This window comes from Sciurus carolinensis, chromosome 6 (genome assembly GCF_902686445.1).
Source record: "Sciurus carolinensis chromosome 6, mSciCar1.2, whole genome shotgun sequence".
In the NCBI taxonomy this organism is placed as follows: domain Eukaryota; kingdom Metazoa; phylum Chordata; class Mammalia; order Rodentia; family Sciuridae; genus Sciurus; species Sciurus carolinensis.
The window spans coordinates 63,786,838-63,810,014 of record NC_062218.1 but is presented as its reverse complement, the minus strand read 5'-3'; the positions used below and the strand labels follow the sequence as shown (position 1 = coordinate 63,810,014).

Here is a 23,177-nt window from a genome sequence, read left to right as displayed (position 1 = left end):
AATTATTGCTGCACCCCAGAATTTCACTCCATCCATGGTCCTTCAGAAGGTTGTAAATGTAGCCAACGTCGGTGCAGTACCTTCTGGCCAAGATAATATACACAGGTGGGTTCATGAACACATGGTGTGGAAATAACTTGTACAAGTACATAATTTTCAATTCATTGTTTGCTTTGGAAATAATAACCCCTAAACTTGTATGTACCCTCCCCCTTTTTCCAGTGGTGTACTTGATTGATAGGTTTGCATGAAGATCCCTTCCTCATTTCATAACTTCCATATTATACCAGCTTGGCTTCTCCTGAGAGATATACATAGTACATCCACATTTTATAACAGCTTAGTGATTTGTAAAGCTGCCTTTTATGAGGTGCTTGAGAGTTTATCTTATTTTGCTGGATTCAGTGGATTTCTAGGAAGAACTATCTTATAAAGTAGTGAAATTGGACTTTTTTAATTGAGAGGGGGGAGGGTTTGTATACTACGTACAGATTCCTTTGGAAAACAGTTCCCTAAGTCTGCTTCCATTTAGTAAAGAGCTGCTAGACAACCAGCATAGTGGTATACCAACTCAGTGCAGCTTCTCTTCAGATCAGGAATTTCTTCACCACCAGGCATCTGAAGCATGAGATCCTAGTCATTTATCCTGAAAGGCAGCAGCAAATATGATTAATATGTTTCCTCTCTTTGTATTCTTATGAATGCCACTGACTTTAAATAGAAGTGAAGATAAAATAATTATCCCTTAACTGTGTGGCTATTAAATAGTCCTGTGTATACTTAAGAGAATCAATGCAAACTATCTCATAGCATACTTTTGCCGTTAAAAAAATTATGCATTATATTTAGTGCATCTTTTCTTACATAAATATTAATTACAGAAAATAAATTTAGAGTCAAAGGGAAGGCCTTCAAACCTTTCAAAATAAATTTCTTTTTCAATTAGTGCAGGAGTAGGAAATACCTCATATAAAAAGTATCATAGGTGATTTGGGTTTTAAATCTAGTTCTGCCATTATTGGACTTCATAATCTTGGGCAAGTTGTAACTTCTCCTCATAGGCTTTCAGTTCCTCATCTGTTCAGAAATGGATGACAGGGTAAAAAAAGGGAAATTGAAGTGAAATTATGTGACATCACATCTGTGGAGGAACACTGGACTTGACATCAGAAGAGCTGATCTGCCATTATTCAGACTTGCACTAATCAGAATAGAATGAAAACTTCATGTGTTAGTCAAAAAATAGATTTTTTTTTGAAAGAGAAATAAGAAAGTCCTTAAGTTGTTCAAGAGATCTTATTCTTCAATTTGTAATAAGCCTTTCCTGTCTCACATAGGATGGTGTGATAAAATAAGAAAATGGATATAAGGTCATCCTAATGAAACCACCATGCAAATTTAACTCATCTATCAATTAGTGTTCAGTATGGGGAAAAGTGAACAGAAACCTTTTCAGTAAAAATAAATGTTTTGATTCTGAGTTTTCTAGTATTTTTTAAATCTTGTCGCTTTTTTGGAGTGATTTTTTTTTTTTTTAAATGGGTCCCTGGAATTGTTAGACTTACTTTTTAAAATGGCACATACCAGCTCTAAATTTGGCTTATTCAGTATGAAATTTTACCTGACACATTTACTTAGTGTTCATCTACTGCAGTCTTATTATAATGTTATTTTGTAATGTACCAAAAAAAAATGCTGTAATCATTGTTTTTGTTCAGACATCTAGTTTAGCTTTTGTTTTGTTTTTGTATGTGGGTTGTTTGTTTTATTTTTCTAAAAGCAGCCTTCCAAGTTGTTTCTTAGAAGAAAAAAAGTCAAAACTAACTAATATGTAAGCTGTCTTCATCCTGGAAGATAGACTAAGAAGGACACCTAGCACAGTTGTGTAATTCTAAAGCCTAGTTTACCTGTAACCTGCCTTAGTGGTTGGGAACTTAATGCCTGATCAGATTACTTAAATTGCAGTCCGTGCTCAATTACCCATGCTAATATAGAGGGGACACACAACTGAGAACCATTTAGATTTGACTTTAGAATGCAAAGATTGCACTCAAACTTAGTGTTCATGGTCCTCATACACATCCTCACTCTCTTGACACTTTCCTGTTCCAGTTCTGTTGTCAGTGATTTGGTGTTTAACTCCTGGGGGAGGAACCCAAGTTACTGCAGAGTCAAAAGTGAATAAAAGGCCTGTCTATACTTAAAGATGTGCTGTGCAGTCTTAATTTGCCTCTCATATCCTACCGTACTTAATTGAAAATATTTCATATCTACTTTTATAGGCAAATTAATAGTGTTCTAAATTTTAGAAAGCTTCCAGGTAATAAAAACCACACTATTTATATTTTCTTACAGAAGTCAATATAAATTATTCTGTATATGTAAATCTTGTCATTTTTCATGCTTGTAGCAATTAGAATAAAAGTAAATAATTGTCAATAAAATTTGAATCAGTGCTTTTCTTAATTTCATTAAAAATGAAATACAATTACTGGTAACATTTAAATAATAGAAATCAACAATTTACCACTTTATTGAGTTGTGTATTAATGTTTTTAACTATAGAATTCAATATTATGTTACCCTGTGGGATCGATGAGTCTCTATTTCTAAGACTATTTATTATTTGTTAATAATAAAATTGAAATTCCTATGAGATTTTTTTAATGACTCCCTTATTCTTCTGTGATAGTTGCTTTTTTGAAAAACAGGACCAAAGCCACTCTAGTATTTATTAATGATAATTGTTTAGGACTATTTTCACCAAAAACATCAAGTATGAACATTTTGACTTAATATTTTAAGAGATTAATATTTCAATATGATAAATTACTCTTAACTGGACTATATTCTGTTTAAGCCTTCAGAATCTTTTCCTAAAGAATTTTTAATAAGTATTGGTGTAGTCTAAACAATGGATAAAATTTGTGTCATACAGTTTGGGAATAACTTATCTTACTGCTCTTCAAATTTTTAATATTTTCCATATTACATACCAGGTAAAGAGATACTTAACGTTAGAATTTCTAAGAGAGAGTAAACCTTCATTTATATGTAGAAGTATGTAATAATATAAAGTTGGAATTTTAATTGAACACTTAAAAGAAATTGTTTCCCAATACATTAACAGAAAATGGCCTCCATTAAGAAAAAGTCAAAGGCACAAAAATTTTATGAAATTCAGAACACAGATTTTATGAAATTCACTTCAGAAACCTACAGCATTTCCTATATAGTTAAAACTTAAAGATCAGTTGGGAAAGTATATCTACTATTAAATTATGTGATATTTATTTTGATTTTCTAAATGGGAGATAGCCAAACAGTATTGAAAGACTAGCTTCATCTTTATGTCTGCAGTACTTATTCTGTATTTGAAAAAGCTGCTCTTCGAAAACAAAACCATTTTATTGCAATCTGTAGAGTTATGATCGTTGTGCCAATCCAGTGTTTTACAGATTACAGTTACCACTTCATAAGAAATAATATAGAAATGAGAAGTTCTGTCATCATCTAAAAGCATTTATTAAATATGTAGTTGAATATCTTCATTTCCTGTATTAGATATTCATATTAAACTATGAGATGTACTATTTACATTGTAAAAGTCTTTAAATATATTATTTAAGTCAATGCTGATAAAGTAATCCATAAATCAAGCATATACAAAGGGCATAATGGACAGCATTACACCAGTATATGAATGACTGCAAAGGGAAAAGGTCAAGATTTAATGTGTTCTAAGGGGGGAGATTAGAGAAATCAGCAATGGGAATCCTGGGTTCATCTAGGGCCAGGAAAAATTACTTGGAATCTTCTGAAAAAACCCAGTAAGCATTTAAGAGGGAGGTTCCTATTCAACAGTGTAGAAGCTGAGGTGCATTTGCTTTTATTACATAGCTTGTCCTCTTATAACAGTGCTAATGAATCATACAGTGACCAAAAAGCAGAAAACTAAAAATCTATAGCTTTAGGACCTCTAGGGTTTTCTCTACCAAAAAAAAAAAAAAAAAAAAAAAAAAAAAAAAAGGAAAAAGAATCATGTGGGAATTTATGTAAAACTCAGATTCCTGAAACCCACCCCCAAAACTAAGCTTCAGCACATCCAGGACAGGGCCTTGGAGTCTGCATTATTGGCCAGTACTCTTAAGTGCTGGCCAATAGGCCACGTATTCCAAAGTCCACAGGTTGAAGCTGCCCTGGATTATCAAGAGGTAATGGTAGCAACATGACACATTTAAAAATGTTTTTCCTATGTTTATGTATTTCCTTTTGTATAGATTAGTCAGGGATACTAGTGAGGTATATGTTTGTTTATTGGGGCTGGGAATCGAACCCAGTGCCTCGTGCATTCCAATAAGCTCATGCTTTACTACTCAGCTACACTTAGGCCTCAGGTGAAATGTTTAATGTAATCTTTTCTATTATCTGTCCCAGCATCTAAGATAGTATGTTTATTATAGTAGAACATTACAGTGGTATGACCACAACTTAAAGTTTGTCTTTTCAGGAGCCTCAACCATTTCACATTTTAACCCATATTCTGGCATTTGTATGCAATGTTATTATTGAAAAGAGTTGCCACACTTCATACTCATCTTGCCTCTTGCATCTTCTGAGATTGTGAATTGAACATTGTATCCCTAGCAATCTGGTAATTGACTTTTAAATTTGTGAACATATTAAGGCAGTTTATTTCAGGTTTAAAACTAAATTTTTTTAATTAAAATACAGGTTAAGAACAATTTTCAGTTCTAGGCTTTAAACTCATCTAATTAATCACCCTTAGCTCTTCACTCAAAATCTTTTTAAGATCTTTGTTCCAGGTTCTACTAGTCCTAGGATTACAAACACAAATGGTATAGTCAGTTCTTAGTGGGATCTCAAATATTTCTCTTTCAGTTCATAGATTGATTAACCCTTGGGGTAGTGTTTTTGTTTATTACTTGTTTTCTTTTTTCTTGGTAGCTCTATATTTAAATTCTGGGCAATTTTGGAAGATCATAGTGGAAAACAATTTTTGCTTATCAAATAACATTTAATGTTATTTATATTAGTGTACTAATTTTATAAGCCCTGAGACTACTGTTTACTGACTTCATCTGTGCTAAAACAGAATTTTTTGTAAGTATTTGTCAGTGTAGGGATGTCAGGCTTAGGTCTTTTCTACAGAATGACAAATTTTGTCTCCAACAAAACTGAAGAATTGTGGAACCTATTTAGTCATCCAGAGTTCTTTCTCAGAGTGGTGGATGTCCACTAGAGGGCAGCACTGCTTTTTATCTGACTGCTTTGGACTCTACTGACTGAGCAGCGTTTCATTGAAAAACAAATGTGGACCACAGTTAATTTTTACATAGAAAGCATAGTTGGATATTTTAGAAGTAACACAGCTGATTTTCTCATTTAAACATTCTGTGTTTAAGTTTGATTTAATTTAACCATTTATGAGGTAATGTCCTATAATGTAACAGTTTTGCAAACAGTAATATATAACTTTTCTTGTAAAAATGAAAAGAAGGTATTCTTTCCTTCTGGGTTGATAATTTTGTAAGGAATCAAAAAGAATGGGGCAGGAATTCATTTATTTTACAATTTGGTTTTCTCTTGTTAACCTCCAGTTTACCACCACCAGACAAATCAGAAATAGTATGAAAGAACTCATTTATTTTACTATTTGGTTTTTTCTTGATGACCTCCAGTTTACCACCACCAGACAAATCAGAAATAGTATGAAAGAACTGGAATGTTCTGTGCCTTCTTTGAGGAAATGTACCTAGATTTTTTAAATTTTGTTTTCCAATATAAAGATTATGCAACATTGATAACATAGGGCAGGAGTAATTGTTTATACCATCTCTATAAGTTTAAAATAGAAAATATACCTAATTACGATGGTAGTTTATTTTCAGTGTTAACTCTTCATCTGAATGTTAGATGAAAATACTACAATATTATTGGACTATTTCTTAAAAAGAGAGAAAAATATGTGACCTTGGATGAATTCTCCTAACTCTAGTTACATGTAAATTTTCTTACTATTAATTCAGTAACATAATGAACTTAACTTTAAAATACAGTCTTATAGTCAAAAATAAAATTTTATACAACTTTGAAATTCTCTGTATTATTTGAAATGTTCTACTATATTAACTCAAGGTAATAAGGATTTATAATTTTTAAATCCTTTCAGAAGAATAATGCTCCAAATCATCATGCTTTGGTATTGATGTTTAGGAGGCTTATTCAAACCAGTATTTCTTACATATAATGATTGTGTGACTTCATTACACATTTGTCAACTTTGGACTAATTATTTTTATACAGCTAGGGCAGGGCACTGCATCTTATGATCGTCTTTCTTACTAATAGGATTCTGTCTGCTTCAGCAGGCAGTAATTGAAGGCTTCATGTACAGAGTAGAAAAAAAAAAGTTTTAGCCTGAGTGGGCCATTGTCACAGCTTCTGGTAACCAGTAGAACAGAAAGCACAAGAAAATTGAACTCAGAATAGAAAAATCAGAAACCAGGAAGACTATCCAAGAGAAGAAAAAGCATGTCTCAGAGCTGTTGCATTAAGTGTAGCAAATCTGATTCTGTGTAAGAAATTTGATGTTTGTGAATACCCTGGAGGTTGATGCAGCCTCTCAGACAAATATTTTTAAGTCTATATTGTGCCATTAACATTTTAATTGTTAGGACAATTGAGTCATGTGACTTACTCCTTTTAACAAAGAGCATTTATGGTCCATAGCCAGTGCCTCACAAATCTAAAAAGTGTGGCTTGTGTGTTATAGATAATATATTTTTTGTTCAATTTGTTGTTTTTATTCAACCAGTTTCATAATTCTGACAATAGTTAAGACAGAATAACTTTTTAGTAAGAGTGAAACGTGTTGTCATCTAATTAAGACCAGTTTATTTTGTCTTTTTTCCATATTTTTATTGGTACATTATAGTTGTAAATAATGGTGGAATTCATTGTTACATGTTCATACATGCACACAATATAACAATATAATTTGGTCAGTATCATTTCCCGATATTATCCCCTTCCTTCTCCTTCCTCCCCTGGCCCCTTTACTCTACTGATCTCCCTTCATATTTTGTCTTTCTCTTAAATCCTAAAAATTCAAAAAAGATTAAATGTCACTTGCTCGAGGTAATAGAAAAAAATAAGATAAAATGCAGATATAGCTAGACAGTTTTACCTTCTTGGTTGGTGATTATAAACAGCAAGTGCTTAGTGGTAGAATGAAATGAAAAATTATGAAAAATATCTAGATGGTATCCTTTTAATAACATGGAACCCGTCATACATAGGCAATACATCTTTAACTGTCATCCCACTTATTTGTTCTCATTTGTGGTGTTACTGGTTTTCGAGGTTGATTGGTCTCCCAGTAGTCTTTCCCTGTGTTACAGCTCCATTCAAAAAGGTTTTCTATTTTTTCCTTGCTAGTGACTTTTGAGGGAGTAAGGTATAGGGGATATTGAAAATTATAACAAATCTTTTGAAGAAAGTATTAAAAGTAGAACAAAAAATCAAGCCACAATGCTTTGAATTATAGAATACTACAAAGTAAAGTACACAGTTTTTGAAGGGAAAAAGTCTTCACTCTTAAAATTTTTGGAAAATAATAGATTATTTATACTTTAGATAAATAGGAAGAACCTTAATTTACCTGACGACTAACAATATTAAGCGTACATTTTTTCACATGTTGGGAGAATGTGTGTGACCTGGAATCAGAATGCTGGAGTTCAGAGTCTCATTCCACCATTCCCTGGCTCTTGTACACATGAGCAAGTGCCTCGACATTTTCGGGCCGAAGTTCCATCCTTTCTTATTGGTGATCTGCCTCATAGGGTCAAATGAAATAATGCACGTGAAGTTATTAGAATCTACTAGCAAACAGATAGTAAACTCTTAATGTATGGTAGCTGCTGTCATTACAGTGATCAAAATCTTCTGACACCTTCCAAAAAATTTGTCACAGTGTGATCTTAGGTTGAGGCCAACTACAGAGATCTAATGTCAGTCTTTAAGTTTAGCATATAAGTATTTACAATCAATGTTTCTTGCATGTAAAAGCTAGCTATTTATTTTGTACTAACTAGTTCTTTTTCCCTGTCTTTTAAATGTATGTTAAAACAGCCAGTTCAGGAGTGAAAGGATTAATAACTTTTGGGGAGTGGCTTTTACTTTCCATGGACCAAAACAAACCAATTGTCATCATGCTGTGTTCCAATTAAATACATCCTTTTTGAACTGTGAAATGAGAAAGTCAGAACATCTGATCTTCTGGGCTTCTCCTTTAAAGCATCGCTTCCACCATGTGTGCCCACCAGAACATAGAGACCTCGTTAAAAGGCAGTAGCTTTTACACCATCTCAGAGTTGGTTGCTAGGACAGTTTGCTTAGCATGTTCCCACTGCAGTGTAAGCAAATGCCTCTTTTCTTTCATGGCCCTATTCTTTATAGTATTGAGAATGTTATGGTAATAGGATTTCAGAAACACAATATAAGACACTATTTTTAATCTCTTTAAAGACACTGACACCAAAATTGACATTTGTCTTTGCCAAGTTTGTGTTATTTTAACATTGACTCTTAGTTTTTAATAGAAAAGATATAAAATGTGCCTTGAGGCTATGTAATCCTGAAATTAAAGCAACAGTGCTTTTGTGTTCCTATTCAGACAGGATCTCTTTTTCTCTGGTCCCAAGGCACAAGTGTTAAGTAAATAAAGGAACTAATAAGACTATTGTTTATATAATTATAACCCTGTCAGAAATAGGAACCTCTGTTGCAGTATTTGTTGAATGAATTACAGATGTGATGACTAAATCTCTGGAAAAGTTGCATAAATGTATGGGAATATAGAGTATCTTTGTTTGGTGACAGTTTTACCAAAATGTACAAGCAGCATTCTTCTATGAAACTGAATAGCCTTAAAAATTTAGACAAAAGAAATGTATAAACTTGCAAGAAGAGACAGAAAGGAAAGGTCATTTGGGGACTGGAGATCTTTCTGTTCTCTCAAAGATGAAATTGAGGTACCCAGTTCCTAAATTCTTGTGAGCATGTCTGAAAAGCAGATGGATCTGTATTGTAAGAGCTTTTTAAAAACCTCTTAAAGATTGGTATGATTTATATTCTTAAACTGGTTACTTAAAATTGCTTTTCTTAGTAAGAAAACTGCTCTCTCAGTTTCCTTGTAAGTTTTCAGCATGTTTGAAGAGAGTACACAATTAACTAGGAAGGTTTCTAATGTACTTTGTCAACACCCATTAGCTAACATTTTAAAATACAACTTCCAAGTATTGTTAATATGTTCAATTTATTAAGGTTAGCATATTTGTTTTGCTTTTGATGCATTGTGCTAATTATTGTTGAAAAACTGATTTTCTTGATTCTATTTAGGACAAAAATGACTTTTCAGGGTTCAAGAAAAGGAATCTAATGTGTTATAAGATCTTGATGTCATTTCTAAAAGACTCAAAAAAAGAAATTACTTTTCATTTAAAGAGAATCTGCTTCCTGCTTAAGTGGCTAATATTTTAATTAAGTTGGGAGTGAAGTTTTTCTGAGTGTCTCCTGATAAACTCCCTCTTTTATGTTGATGGTAATTAAACAGATCCCTGAGGACACCGTGGGCTCCGTGCAAGGCCCATGCTAATTGTCAGACATGAGACACTGACCAGTTGGTTTGCTCTTGAATAGTCCGCAGCGTGCTGTCAGCGCGGCAGTTTTATTTTTATGTATTGTGAGCTGTTGTCAGGGCTAACTGGGTGCCATTGTGGCTGAAGATGTTGTGCAAATTGAGGCAGATGGCTCAGATTCAGACACGTGTCATACAGAAAGGGGAAAGGGGATTGGCCCTGCAAAGTGGGGTCACAGCAGGTCACAGACCTGCTCTACACTTGTTAGTGTTTTCAAAAGCTCATGTGCAGCAACTTTGTTTTTCTCCAGTCATCCCTGCAATCAGACTCCCTCCCCCCAAAACTGTGGAACATGCTCCATGTGGAAAATGGAGGCATGGGAGGTTCCTGTCCTCTTCCTCCTCGTCTCTGGGGCTCAACTGTGCGTGCAGAATGAATTAGCAGGATTGACAGAAGTTCATTGTGCCTCCAACGGCTTTTCAGTCAATTGCAGTGCTTAAAAGGCTAGTTTTGCTTTTAATTCCATGTAATTAGTAGGTTCTTCATGTCTTGGAATTTAGTAATAGAGCATTAGACCTCAAGGTTCCTCTATTATATTCTAAAGCAAAATGAAGGATCTAATGTTCCAAACAGTTTCTAAGAGAAAGAGAGAAGTGTGAGTTTGCAGTTGGCTGTCACGTGATTTTATATCATGTCATCATTAACATTAGAGATTGAATTTGAATATTTTTACATGAGTGAATTCATTGAGACTTAGTAAGAATTTTATAATGTACATAAAATTATCTAACTTCTTGCATAATCATTTTCAGATATGAGGAATTAAAATTTTCAAGCTCTTTGAGAAAGGTACCTTTTCTTCACATGTTTTAAATATATAGATAAATCAGCTTATTTTAAATGGCCCTATGCATGGTGAGTTGTTACATATGGAATGAATGCTTCCCAAATACATCAGAGAATTACACACATATATATCTGTCATTCAAACTAATAAATAAAATAGACTTCCTTTTCCTGTTCTGTTTTTAAAAATGCACTAAAATTACCTGCTTGTGGTACGCATGGACTGGGCAGTTTATTGATTTTCTTTTTTTCCAGAAGAATGCTTGGCTTTGGGTTTTTGGCAGTAGGGAACCTGCAATGAAATATTTCATTTGAGAAAAAAGAGTTACTTTAAACCCATTTGAATTTACTCTGTCTCCTTTTTTTTCCCCCTTCTGTGATAAAAGGTCTCTCTCTTTTTTTTTTTTTCCTTCCAGGTTTGCAGCTAAAACTGTGCACAGTGGGTCATTGATGCTAGTCACAGTGGAACTGAAGGAAGGCTCCACAGCCCAGCTTATCATAAACACTGAGAAAACTGTGATTGGTTCTGTTCTGCTGCGGGAGCTGAAGCCTGTCCTGTCCCAGGGGTAACCTGCTTACATCTGGACTTCAGAATCTGGCACACAACAAAAGTGCCTGGCATCCACTACTGCTGCCTTTCATTTATAATAATAGCCCTTCCATCTGGCAGTGGGGGAAGAATACACTCTTGACATTCTTGTCTCCTGCTTTAGAATGCTAGTGTGTATCCATCATGTATGCAATACTTTCCCCCTTTTCGCTTTGCTAACCAAAGAACATATATTTTACTGTCAGTTATCTCAACTCCTGAATCCATGTGGCATTTTTTCTGTCCTACTTCTTTTGGCCTCCTCATCTTCCTTTTCTTTTTCGACAATGATGGACATGAATCAGATATTTAAAGTGTATCGGAAATCATCTTCCCTTCAGCAGTAAGCAAACATTGCAAAGAAATAGCTTGGTGTAGGAAAATTAGATAGCATACTTTTTCAAATTAAATGCAAAAACATGGTCTCTGCAAAATTTTGTTCTTTGGATTTCCTGGTATTGTAATTGATTACTGACAGCTGTCATGAAATTGTTTCTGAATAATAAGATAAATAAACTAGCACATAAATAGTGTTTGTCTCTACATTTTTAATGAGAAACTGTTTATAATCCTCAAGTTCGTATGCTGAGTGTTCTTTATCCTAAAGGCAATATTTTGAGTATTAAATTATGCAGAGAAGAGAGGAAATTTAGTTAGAGAAAAAACAGTTTCAAATCTTAGGTAAATTTTCTAGTTGTGTTACAGAGCAGTTAACTTCAAAGGCAAAAAAATAGTGTATTTAATAACAAAAAAGAAATCTTTGTGTTATAAAATGACAGCATCTCTTTCTGTGCAGTCTTAATCTATTAGTAGAGATTTAAATAAGACCTACTCCTGCTGAATAAATTTTTTGATTTTCATTTTTCCTTTACAAATCTTGGTGCCCAACTTTAATAGTAACTAACTAGTATATACTTAATTGTAGAAATTTTAAAACTAGTTATATGATCAACATATTATCATATTCCTTGAATGATTAGTAATTCTAGACTCCTTAGTGTTTTTAATGAGATTGTCCTATAATCAGAAATATTTTCTACTACCTCTTTAAAATCAGTTGAAATTTTTATCTACCTTTCATGTGTGTGCATGCGCTCTTGACTCTGGATCAAACCAGGGCCTCCTACATGTTAGGCAAGTGTTCTACCACTGAACTACATCCCTAGCCCCCTAGCCCTTACCTTTCTGATTCAAGAGTAATGGACTTTGGGATAATATAAGCAAGTCAGTTCTTTTTGTTTAGAGCCACTTAAGTGATTCTTTTGTTGTTGTTTGATTTGGTTTAGTTTAGTTTGAGGTATGGTCCCACTGTGTAGCCCAGTCTGTCCTGGGACTTCTGTGCTCCAGTGATCTTCCTGCCTTAGCCTCCTGAGTAGCTAGGACTATAGGCATGCACCAGTTTACCTGTCTATAATAATGATTTTTTTTTTTAAGAAAATATACATTAAACATTTTGGAACACATACAAAGCGTTAAAACACATGTATGTTCTTGGAAGATACTTTGAGAGAGGAACAAAACAGACTATGGAAAAATTATTTAGATTTTCAAGTTTCAAAACTGGAGAGAAACTGGGTGCAGTGGTGCATGCATGCCTATAATCCCACCAACTCAGGAGGCTGAAGTAGGATTGCAAGTTTAAGGCCAGCCTTGGCAACTCAGCAAGACCCTGTCTCAAAACATTGTAAAATGCATTGGGGATGTAGCTCAGTAGTAAAACTCTTCTAGGTTCAATCCCCAGTACCACACACATACACACAAAAAAAAAGCCGGAAAGAGTAAGCAAAATGGTTAAATTTTTCTGCTCCTGAAATATAGCAGTGAATCTAAGCTAAGAGAAGTAGTCACATGCCATATAACAATGTTTTGATCAACAGTGCCACTCTTGGGAAGGTTGCCCTGCAAGATTATATCACCTAGTGACACCATAGCTGTCTAAGTTGGTGTAAGTAGACTTCATGATGTTTACATAATGATGAATCACTAACAAGCATTTCTCAGAATGTCCCCATCACTTTAAGTCACACAGGATTGTCCTGCTGTAGAAGCCAAATGGTTCTCATTCTGAAGCCTTGTATGCTAGAGTAGCATGCCCAGAAACACCTTCATAATTGCTGTCCGTTGGCATTTCCCTCATTAACCCTATTTCTCAGGGCTTCATAACTTCAGATTTTTAGTCAATAACTTTTTGAAATGTTATACAGAATTTGACAGACCAAATATCTGTTTTCAGGGAAGAATTCTTATCTTCAGGCAGGGAAAACGCATGATATAGAACAGTTTTTATTTTTCTTAAATTAGGATACTCATCTTTTTAAAAAAGATTTTTATTTGTTTTAGTTACACATGACAGTAGAGTGCACTTTGATACATTATATATAATGGACTATAATTTCTAATTCTTCTGGTTATATATGATGTAGAATCCCACTAATTATATAGTTATATATGTACACAGGGTACTAATGTCTGCTTTATTCTACTATCCTTCCAATCTCCATACTCCCTCCCCTCCTTTCAATCCCCTCTACCTAATCTATAGGTCCCCCTTCATTGTGAATTAGTATCCACAAATCAGGGAAACATTCAGCTTTTGTTTTTTTGAGATTGGTTTATTTTGCTTAGCATGATATTCTCCAACTCTATCCATTTACCTGCAAATGCCATAATTTTATTCTTCTTTAAGGCCAAGTAATATTCCATCATGTATGTGTATGTGTGTATATACATATACACACATTTTTTTATCCATTCATCTGTTGAAGGTCACCTAGTCTGGTTCCATAACATCTCCTGAATTTTGTTGTATGCTTGAGATTGTACTAAGTCATTTATAGGAATTAACTTATTTAAGTTCTGCAGCAATGCATTGAGTTGAAATACTATTATTATCCCCATGTTTTATCAGAGCATTATAGTTCTACATAGTAGTTGGGTTCATCTTGACAAAAATCATACATGCATGGAATTTGATTTACTCCATTTGAGTTAAGGTACTTGTCTTTGAAATTAGGTCAGACATTTGTATTTTTTTAAACTAAGGAAATTTCAGTAGGACTTTACTTTTGAGTAAGTTGTTTTGGCTACCAACTTTTAGATTTAAAATCTATATTAAATCAGTAATACAGTGTCGTATGAACTAGTTAATATTTAATGGATATATCAACTGTAAGTTAACTAGCATTTAAAATCTTTAACATTAATAACAGCATCACTAAAATATTTTCCCATAAACGAAATCAGAAAAATGACCAAAGTAAAAAGCTTAAGGTTTGTTTTTTCTTTTTTTAACAATGATTCAGAGTTCCTTGCTTCATATTTCCTTTAACTTTATTATAATCATGATAATCTTTATATTATTCCATCGAGTCAGGTTAGTCAATGTTGAATTCTTTTTTTTTGTGGTGCTGGGGATTGAATCCAGGGCCTTGTGCTTGAGAGGCAAGCACTCTACCAACTGAGCTATCTCCCCAGCCCCTTGAATTCTTAATTCTACCTATATTTTTTTCATTTTTAATGGTCACTTAATGGGACATTTTATGTACACCAGTCTTGAAGAATAGCTCTCATAGTTTATTTCAGACAGCTTCATATTTGGTATCATAATACATTTGTGTTTTATTTAGTATAAGAAAAAGATAAATCTCTTTGTCCTGAAGAGACTCTAACAAAGAGCTTGTTAGATTGAAGTACCATATACTTGCCCTTCCTAATAACTACTTGCAAACATGAATAACTTTATAATAACTCACAAAATTCACCCTTATTACTTGTGTTTCTATTGTTAAGAGTTGAGATGTCACATTAGAGAGAGAATATAAGAATCCAGAGTGATGATGAATACAAAGAGGGGTTTGTTTAAATCAGGGTAAAGGGAAAGCCAACATCTTTTCCCCTCCTGTTCCCACTTCATCATCTCTTTGACCTTTTATATAGGGAATTTGGTTTGAAGAGAGAGAAAACTGGCAAAGTTCCTGGGTTAAGTCACCATTACCAAAGGAGGGGGAGAGGGAGAGAATAAGAAGGGAGAAAGAAACTGCTGGTATAACACAAAATTAACAGAGGTTACTATCATCTCTTATTTAAAGACTAGAGTAAGCATTGTTGGGGGGGTGTGGTCAAATAGAAGATGATGCTCCATATCCCCCACCCAAAAAACGCACAGCGTAACTGTCAATAAAGAAGTGGTAATGGGCCTCCCCCAGGTTAGCAAGCCCTGGTTTGCCAACAAATTTTTGCCGTGTGCCATTAATGCTGTATCACCTTTTCCCCAGTCCCACTTCCTTCAGGTGCCAAGCCAAGCAGCTTTACATCACCTGCCCCAGAGGTCCTTTACCTCTGCCTCCTCCTCATACAGACCACCTGACCAGACTGGCTAGTAATAGGGTACACACTGGTTTTGTTCTTCTAACAATTGTAGGTTGGTTAATAGAATGACATTTACTTGCTGACCATACTTGCTGGTCTTTAAACCCTCTTTCTCCTTCCCTCTGCCTTTCAGCTTGACCATTCACAGAGAAAGTGTTCATGATCACTTTCACTGTCTTCCTGAGATTTTTGGCAGAACAAAAAATAAATAAATACTAAGTGTATCATTCTTATGATAGTGTTAGTTATAATCTTAGATGAATGGAAATTGTGACTAATAGAAAAACATGCCCTTGGTGGATGGACCAGAAGATTCTTTCTGAATCTTCACAAAGTCTCCATCCCCTTTCTTTGTGTCTGCCTGGCAAACATCATTCAGTACACTAACTGAATGCTTTACTCTCTGTGTTGGTAACATTACTTTTTCTACCACTTTCCAACTGTGTTGTGGAGTAAAGAGGATTTTATGATCTGACCCAGGAAGCCACCTGTGTTTCTGAGAAAAAATGTTTTCCATATGATCACTTGACCAACAAACTTGGAGCATAGCTGTCAGAAAGCTAAGACGGTTTGGGAGAAATATTGCAAAACTGTGGCATGATTGCCAAAAAGCAGACAGTGTCACTGGGCATAGGGAAAGAAGCAATCAGTGGGCTAGAGGTCTCAACTGAGGCAATGAAGCTGAGTCCTAAAAGTGGGTGGCATTTAGAAGAACAGAAAAGTGTTTCCAGGAGTGGCAAAAAGGAGAATATATAATCCTCGGCTAAGGCTGTGTCTTAGAAGTGTTTTTAAGACATCATCATCGTACAGAAAGCAACATTGGCCACATGCCAGAAAATGGTGTGCTTCCTTCCTGTTCTTGCCTCTCTTCTCCATTCCCCTCGCATAGTCTTTCTCTGCTCAAAGTCATTCTCAATGACCTGCAATAATTTAGAGAGAAAAAGCAAACAGTTGAGATATATGGTGGGCATAAGCTGCATTTGTGAATAGTGCAGAGGCAGAAACGAAGATTGGGAGTTCTGTGGGAATTTTAGTCATCTCCTGTGCCATTGCAGGTTCAAACTTATAATCAAAGTATCTAAATAATATTAAATTCCACTAGAGTCTGTTTATTGGTTAAGTGTGAGTTGAGGTGATACTAAAATTTCTAAATTTTTTTGCTTTATTTGGTTTTTCAATGGAGTCATTCATTGTAAGACATAGTCACTGATCCACCTAATTCCTAGCTGATTGTGTAAATGCAAAATGAAGCTCCCAAACCCTCAAACTCAAATAAGGAATTATTACAATCAACTTCAGTTTCTCTTTAACAACCTAAAACACTGGTTTCTCCTCTACAGTCTTGAGGGCCAGAGATATCAAAGATCTAGGTTTAAATCTAGAAAAATCTTTATCCTGACCAGTAGATAATACTGCCAGTAGGTCATTCGTGTCAGGCCTGCTGCTGCAGGTGCCTCACCCACACTTGCAATGGGAAACCTCACCTTCGCTGCCCTGCACATCAGCTGGCATGGGGTGGGCAGGAATTGAAGAAGTATCAGAAGACAGTGGGTGGAGAAGATAGAGAAGATTTGCTCTCACAAAATGAGACCAGCCCAGGGTTTTGATTTTCTCTGGTTGAAGAGTATCTTCTTCTCACCCCCATGTAAGAACCGCCTTTTTTTTAAAGCAATATAATGAAGAGTCCGGTTTTGTGATAGGGTCAACCTTCTTCATGAATAACAGAAAGGAATTGTTAAGATCATAACCTAAAAAAAAGAAAAAATGTTCAGTTCTATCTTGGAAGATAGGCTTCTCAACCTAAACTGAACCCCAACATAGTTCAGACGAATTCGTTTGTTTAAGCTTATTCCTCTACATATAATAGAATCAGAAGTGGCATCCACAGGTAAGGTATGAACTCAAACATGCTGCCAAGTGGAGGCTGATGTAGAAGTTTGGAGAAAACCAAGCATCAAACTTAAGTGTGATTTCTGAGCCTTAAAAAATGGAGAAATTTCCATCACCCAAGGGCACTTTTCCCTTGACCCCTAAGTCTTCATTTTGCTCGGGCCTCATCCAAACCATAGGGCCTACATATAAATATTTTGTAAACAAAGTTATGGACAGCTCAGCTTTCTAATTGAAAGTAATCATGATTTCTGTGCTGTGGTATAATTACCTAAAAAAATGTTATTTGATGATTAAGATTCTGGAGTGAATTGTGTTCTTTGGGCTCTCGCACCGTTCCTCCATCAGGGACTTGGTTTCAGCGGCGTGCAGCTGCTGGAGTTGATTTACAGTGCTGCGGCTGTGGCTGGTCATAAATAAATCCTCTTATATAGTTGTTATGAACACCTGTTAGATCATCTGTCAGCAAAGCGCTGTTCACATTTATCATGGTGCGGTAGTTATTTTACCTCAATCCATTTCCAACTGACTCAGCCTCCATCGCTGGATTACTATTACCACACCATAATCGCTCGTTCCCACTCCATGTTACAACTTGCAGATAAAAGATTTCACTACTTGGCCAAATTTCATAAATAAAGGAGCAGTTCAGTGCAGTAAAAGTTTATTTTTGTCATCATTTGTCACCCCATTATTCTATAAATCAAATGGAATAGCACTATTGCCAGCTCAGGCGTTGCTGTCAGCCTTAGGCATGGAAATGGTCCGTTTCTTCCTTTTAGATGAGATGACATGTCTTTCAGACTTAACTGGCTTATGGCTTTGTTTCACCCATTTTATTTTATTACCCCTTCAGAAAAATCCTTGGGGAGCAGAAAGACTTAAGGAGTGAAATGGAAACAAAAAACAGAGTCTAGCATGCTGCTTAACTGAGTGATCTACGTTCCCCCCACCTCCAGTCATTAGAAACTTGACCAGCACCCCACTTGCTCACTGTATCCTTGGCTGAGGATGCTTTTCATAAACTTCCAAGGGGGTTATAGTTTCCATTTTGGAAAGGCCATTCCAATATGGAGTTACAGATAATGAAATATCTGATGTATATCCCTAGAGATCCTCTCAATTTGACAGGCTTTATGCAAAGAAAAGACTAACTGGTTTCTTCCCTACAACGCATTTTAATGGACCTGAGGCTTTGAAAGGGAATGGTCACCCCCAGAGAGTATCCTACCCCTGAAGGTTTGGCAGTTGTGGAGCTCTGAAGGAAAAGTCGAGATTTATTAGCAAATTGCAAACTGTCTCAGACGTAAGTCTGAGGAGGGCAATGTCCCTTGGTTAAAAAAGGAGAGGACAGAAAAAGCTAAAGGGATGGGGTAATAGAAAAGGGTTTATAGTTGATATTATACTTCCAAGTTGGTTCTAATTCAAGTTACATTCTTCAGAGTCATTATGTAGCTCATAAATTCAATAAAGTGTTTTACTGTTACTATAAAAATGACAGGAGGGGGGTTTTATGTTGTAAGTTTCGTTAGTTGCTCTTCCTGTTTTATGTTGAAGTTCTCAGGCCATTATGTCATTAAACTCCTTGGAGTCTGAAGGGCTCAGGGCCCCCTTTCTTTCCTTTTGCACACAGTGGGCAAATATTAGCCCACTGTGGGGCAGGTCACCAGACACACAGAGCCAATGGCTGTGGGGCCAGGTGGGCAAAGCCATTTGAAACTATTGTTTCATGCAAATAGCTTCAGTCTAGGCAGATATACAGTGAGGAGCAGGACGATCTGGGATAGAAGGGAAGCTTTAGGCAGATAACTCTGGTTATTAAAGTTCACCCAAAGGGGTTTCTTTGCTTTTGTTCTATGGTATTTTTTTTTTTTTTATATAAGGAAGATGAGGACCTGCTGGATGGAAGAGCTCAAGGATCTATGGACCAAGGAACTGTTCTCTACATCAACAGATTGCCCTCAGCTCTGGACTCTGCCAACTTGTTAACCTTCACGTAGCTCTTGATTCTCTGCTAAAGTTTTAGGCAGATTCAGAGTTGGAATCCTATGAGGTTTTTGTGGGAGAAGTTGTTTGTTTGTTTGTTTTTAAAGGAAGCACCACTCTCTTCTGGCTGTTTCCTTTGATTCCAAAAGAAGCAAAGGACATGTCCGCTCTAGGAAACTTTGCTCTCTCCAGATGTTTGTTTTGAACAGAATATCCACATGGAAACAGCAACTACTAATTCTCTGGCCAGAGTGCATCAAGGCCTTAATCTAAAGCCTCCCATCCATCCAGCTGTCTGGCATTTGCTATTATAGGGCACCAACAGAGAAATGAGGCTGTGGCTTTATCACTGCACCCTGGGTGACAACTTGATTTTCTGCTTTCACCGCAGGCAGCAGCAGCCCAACATGATGGGGCTGTTAATTTGTGCATTTCATGGTGTCTGTCAGGGGGGCTGGGAGAGGAGGGTTTCAGGGGGAAGGGAATGGAGCATGTCCCAGCCGCGGAAGCACCTGTCTGCATTGACGGCACAGAGCACTTCTTATTAGCGTGCAGGTCTCTAAATGCAGCCGGGGGATGACAGCCTGGCATCCCAGCACCCACACACTGTGACAGGCGCCGGCAGCCGGTCCCATTGTTTGCCCTTGATGAGCATGTCATTAATGGAAATGGAAGAAAGTGAGGGCCACATCAGTATTCAAATAGCCTCTATTCTCTCTGCCATTCACACGGCTGGCTCAGCCTGCTACAGATTTCCTTCTGCGAGCTCCTCTTAGACTTTTTTTTGAAACAGATTTCTTCCCATTGCATACAAATCCTTTCCATATTGTTCCTGGTTTCTTCTAATCCTGTGTTTACACCCACCTCTTAGACTGAATTTAGCTAGATCAGAGGAGATTTGGGTTCTTAAGTGTTGCAGAGGTCTAATTAGCAAGTGTGTGCTGTTTGCAGCCAAGAAAATGCAAGATGCCACTCCTGGAACCTATGTGCCTCCTGAGTCCTGCATCTCCTCTGGGAGGGCGCTGCTGCTCTGACTGCCTTTCAGAAACAGCTGATAGCACAGGGAGCACTGAAGGCAGAAGATCTGACTCTTCCTAGAATGCTTTGCATGGAAAGCAATACTTCCTTTCGCAAGCTTAGGAAATTAAAGTTAAGTTAAAGAAAGCATCCAATAGTGCCCTTGGGTTGGGAAGAACTGTGTACCCCACATTGTTATTTACAGCCAAGCAGAGAGTGACTGGATCCTAAATACATGTTTCCGTCCCTCAGACCCTGTGTTGGTCTGTTTGCTTAATAATGTAATTAGTGCTCAGAGGGAGAATATTGATGCTGCTGCCAGCAGTCATTGCTCTTCCAAGCCGTTCCTGCTGCCCACTTGGCTTTTGCATCACCTAGCTTGGTAGTTTCAGCTGTGCATCCACCCACACGGACTCCTCGGAGGCCCCTTCTGATACAAAACCAATTCCACATTCCCCCCACACTCTCTCTAGTTCTACATTTGCAAGGTTCACATCTTAAACACTCGGATGGGGTGTTCCTTGATGAAGGCAGCAATGAAAGACCACCTCTAATTTCATTCTAACCTTTTAGTAAGGAAAGGTCAGAAGAACTGCTTGCTGTGCATTTCCCTAACAATGTCCCTTATCTGGTGTTAATCTGTCAGTGACTTGGGCCCTGACACCACCCATCCTCTAGGACGGTCATGCTGGAGGCTATAAGTAGTGCAAACTCCATTGCTGAAAACCCAGAAATGAAACCCAGGACTAATATCTCAACTCTGCAAGGTGTGCATATGTACACATGCGTATACATGTTACCCCTGCCAGAAATGAAGAAAGTAAAGCTTATGAAGCTCTTTTCTCCCAGAAACACACACTTTCTATTGCAACGATGCCACCTCCCATTCAAGGCACCGTGCTGTGGTACAGCGCAGAGTGGGCCTGGGTACAACCCTTCCTATCGGTGGTACCATGGCCCCTCTGTGGATTTGAGGCAACAGATTTTCTCAGGTGTTTATCTGACAACCTACAAAATCCCCCAATCCTTCTCCAGGAGAAGCCCAGAGGGGTGATTATAGTTTAAAAAGCCAAGTCATAAATCGGGCTTTCTCTACTCTTTTGCTTTGTAGCATAGGGAATCCACAGAGGGCAGTTTAAAAGGAAAAGAACAGCCCGAGGGGGGAAAAAAAGAGGAAGAAAAAAAACCAACAACAATGCTTTTGCTTGAGTGTCAGTGATGGAAAAAATTTTTCACTTTTGATTAATTATTAAGAGATCTGTTTAATAAAATATGGAGAGAGCATTTTGTCTCTCCACATCGTTAGCATGACCCCGGACCCCTATTTCGGAGGTGAACAAAAAGCTATTGAGGTATAACAATAAATTTTGTCCCCTTGGGTTTTTGCAGAAGTGGCCACAGGGCCATCCTGACAGATTTAAGGCAGAAATCCCACAGCTGACACTGAAATGCGTCAAATCCAGTGGCTTCCCTTGGCAGGTCGCAGTCACCAGCCTCACCCAGACTTGTGAATAAAGCAAAACCATTGACCTAGAAAGAAACTGTGTATTGGTAGGGTTTTTTTTACTTCTTGTTTCATTTCTTTCCTTTTTCTAGAAAATTATTTTCCTCAAATGTAGGTTTGAGTGTTTAACATTCTTGGTAGCTTTCTTATCTCAAATGTATAAGGTCATCAAGGAAGTCATTTTATTCTTTTTTGAATAAATTATTTTCAAAAAACCCATAACATCTCTTCCCATGACTCTTTTTATTTTATTTGAATCTAGATAGGGAAATCTTTACACTTAAATAGGTCTTATGGGGAAATATCCTACTTAAAGGAATTGGGTTTCTTCGCCCCACCTTCCCCTGAGGGGGAAAAATGTACCTTTATATGTAAGATTAGTGAGCTGAGTCTATTTCATCCAACTGCCAGAATTCAAAATACTTTAAAGATAGGCCTCTGGGGCTGGGGTTGTAGCCCAGTGGTGGAGCACTTGCCTGGCACATATGAGGCACTGTGTTCAATCCACATAAAAACAAATAAGTAAAGATATTTTGTACATCTACAACTAAAAAGATATTTTTTAAAAAAGGCTTCTTTGAATGAGTTATATGAATGTACATATTAATTTAAAAACACCTGAATAAACATTTCAAAATCTGGATTTGTTTTGCAGTTGGGTTACCAGTTATTTCCTACCATTTCTATGCTCTCTAGTCAGAGCAGCGAGAAGTGATCAAATCAGATGTATTTTCATCCTGGCGCTGCTCCACATTCCTCCATCTGCTCTACCTGCATCTACATTTGCAAGTTTCCCACCTTCTACCCTCAGGTGGAATGTTCAGGTGAAGACAGCAATGAAAGACCATTTCATTGAGAAAGGACTAGCAACAGGTTCTCCCTTGTGCAGGGTCCTTGGCAGTGTGGAATTCACAAGCTTCATCCAGTGGGGCAGAGTAGAGTCACCATCAGAGCTGTGCTAGTGCCTCCTTAGCCTGCGCCTTCCACTGTGGCCACCCATATCGAAGGTAAAATAGAACATTCTGGAAAGAATCCCAGAACTATTCATCTACAGATATTTTCACTCCCCTAGTAGTGGCCACTCTCAAGATTGCAAAGCATAGAATGAAAAATACATTATAGGGCTGGGATTAGGTGGATGGGGAACAACCTGATCTTTCAGACCTTTACTAATCCCTACCCCTCATCCCCAACATTGTTGGGGAGCAGAGTGTAATATGAAAAAGCAGACCAAAACAAGTGCATGTCGTTCTTCTCTCTCTGGAACCCCAGAAAGCAGAAAAAGTTGTCAGAAAATTCAGAAGTGAACAGG

General features: G+C 36.7%; 1 protein-coding gene across 2 annotated transcripts in view; it reads left to right on the top strand.

Annotated features, from left to right (window-relative positions):
• Ap3b1 (adaptor related protein complex 3 subunit beta 1) overlaps positions 1 to 11,633 on the top strand; it is a 246,636-nt gene extending 235,003 nt beyond the window's left edge. The window contains exons 26-28 of one of the 2 annotated variants that reach the window (XM_047555618.1): positions 1 to 105; positions 10,478 to 10,514; positions 10,928 to 11,081. The exon at positions 1 to 105 is cut by the window's left edge and continues 34 nt beyond it. In XM_047555618.1, coding sequence (XP_047411574.1) covers positions 1 to 105; positions 10,478 to 10,514; positions 10,928 to 10,939 — 154 coding nt within the window. In that variant the 3' untranslated portion in view covers positions 10,940 to 11,081. Of the gene's footprint in view, positions 106 to 10,477; positions 10,515 to 10,927 lie in introns of both variants that reach the window. The other variant, XM_047555616.1, reaches the window with a different exon arrangement.
• Positions 11,634 to 23,177: the final 11,544 nt, after the last annotated feature.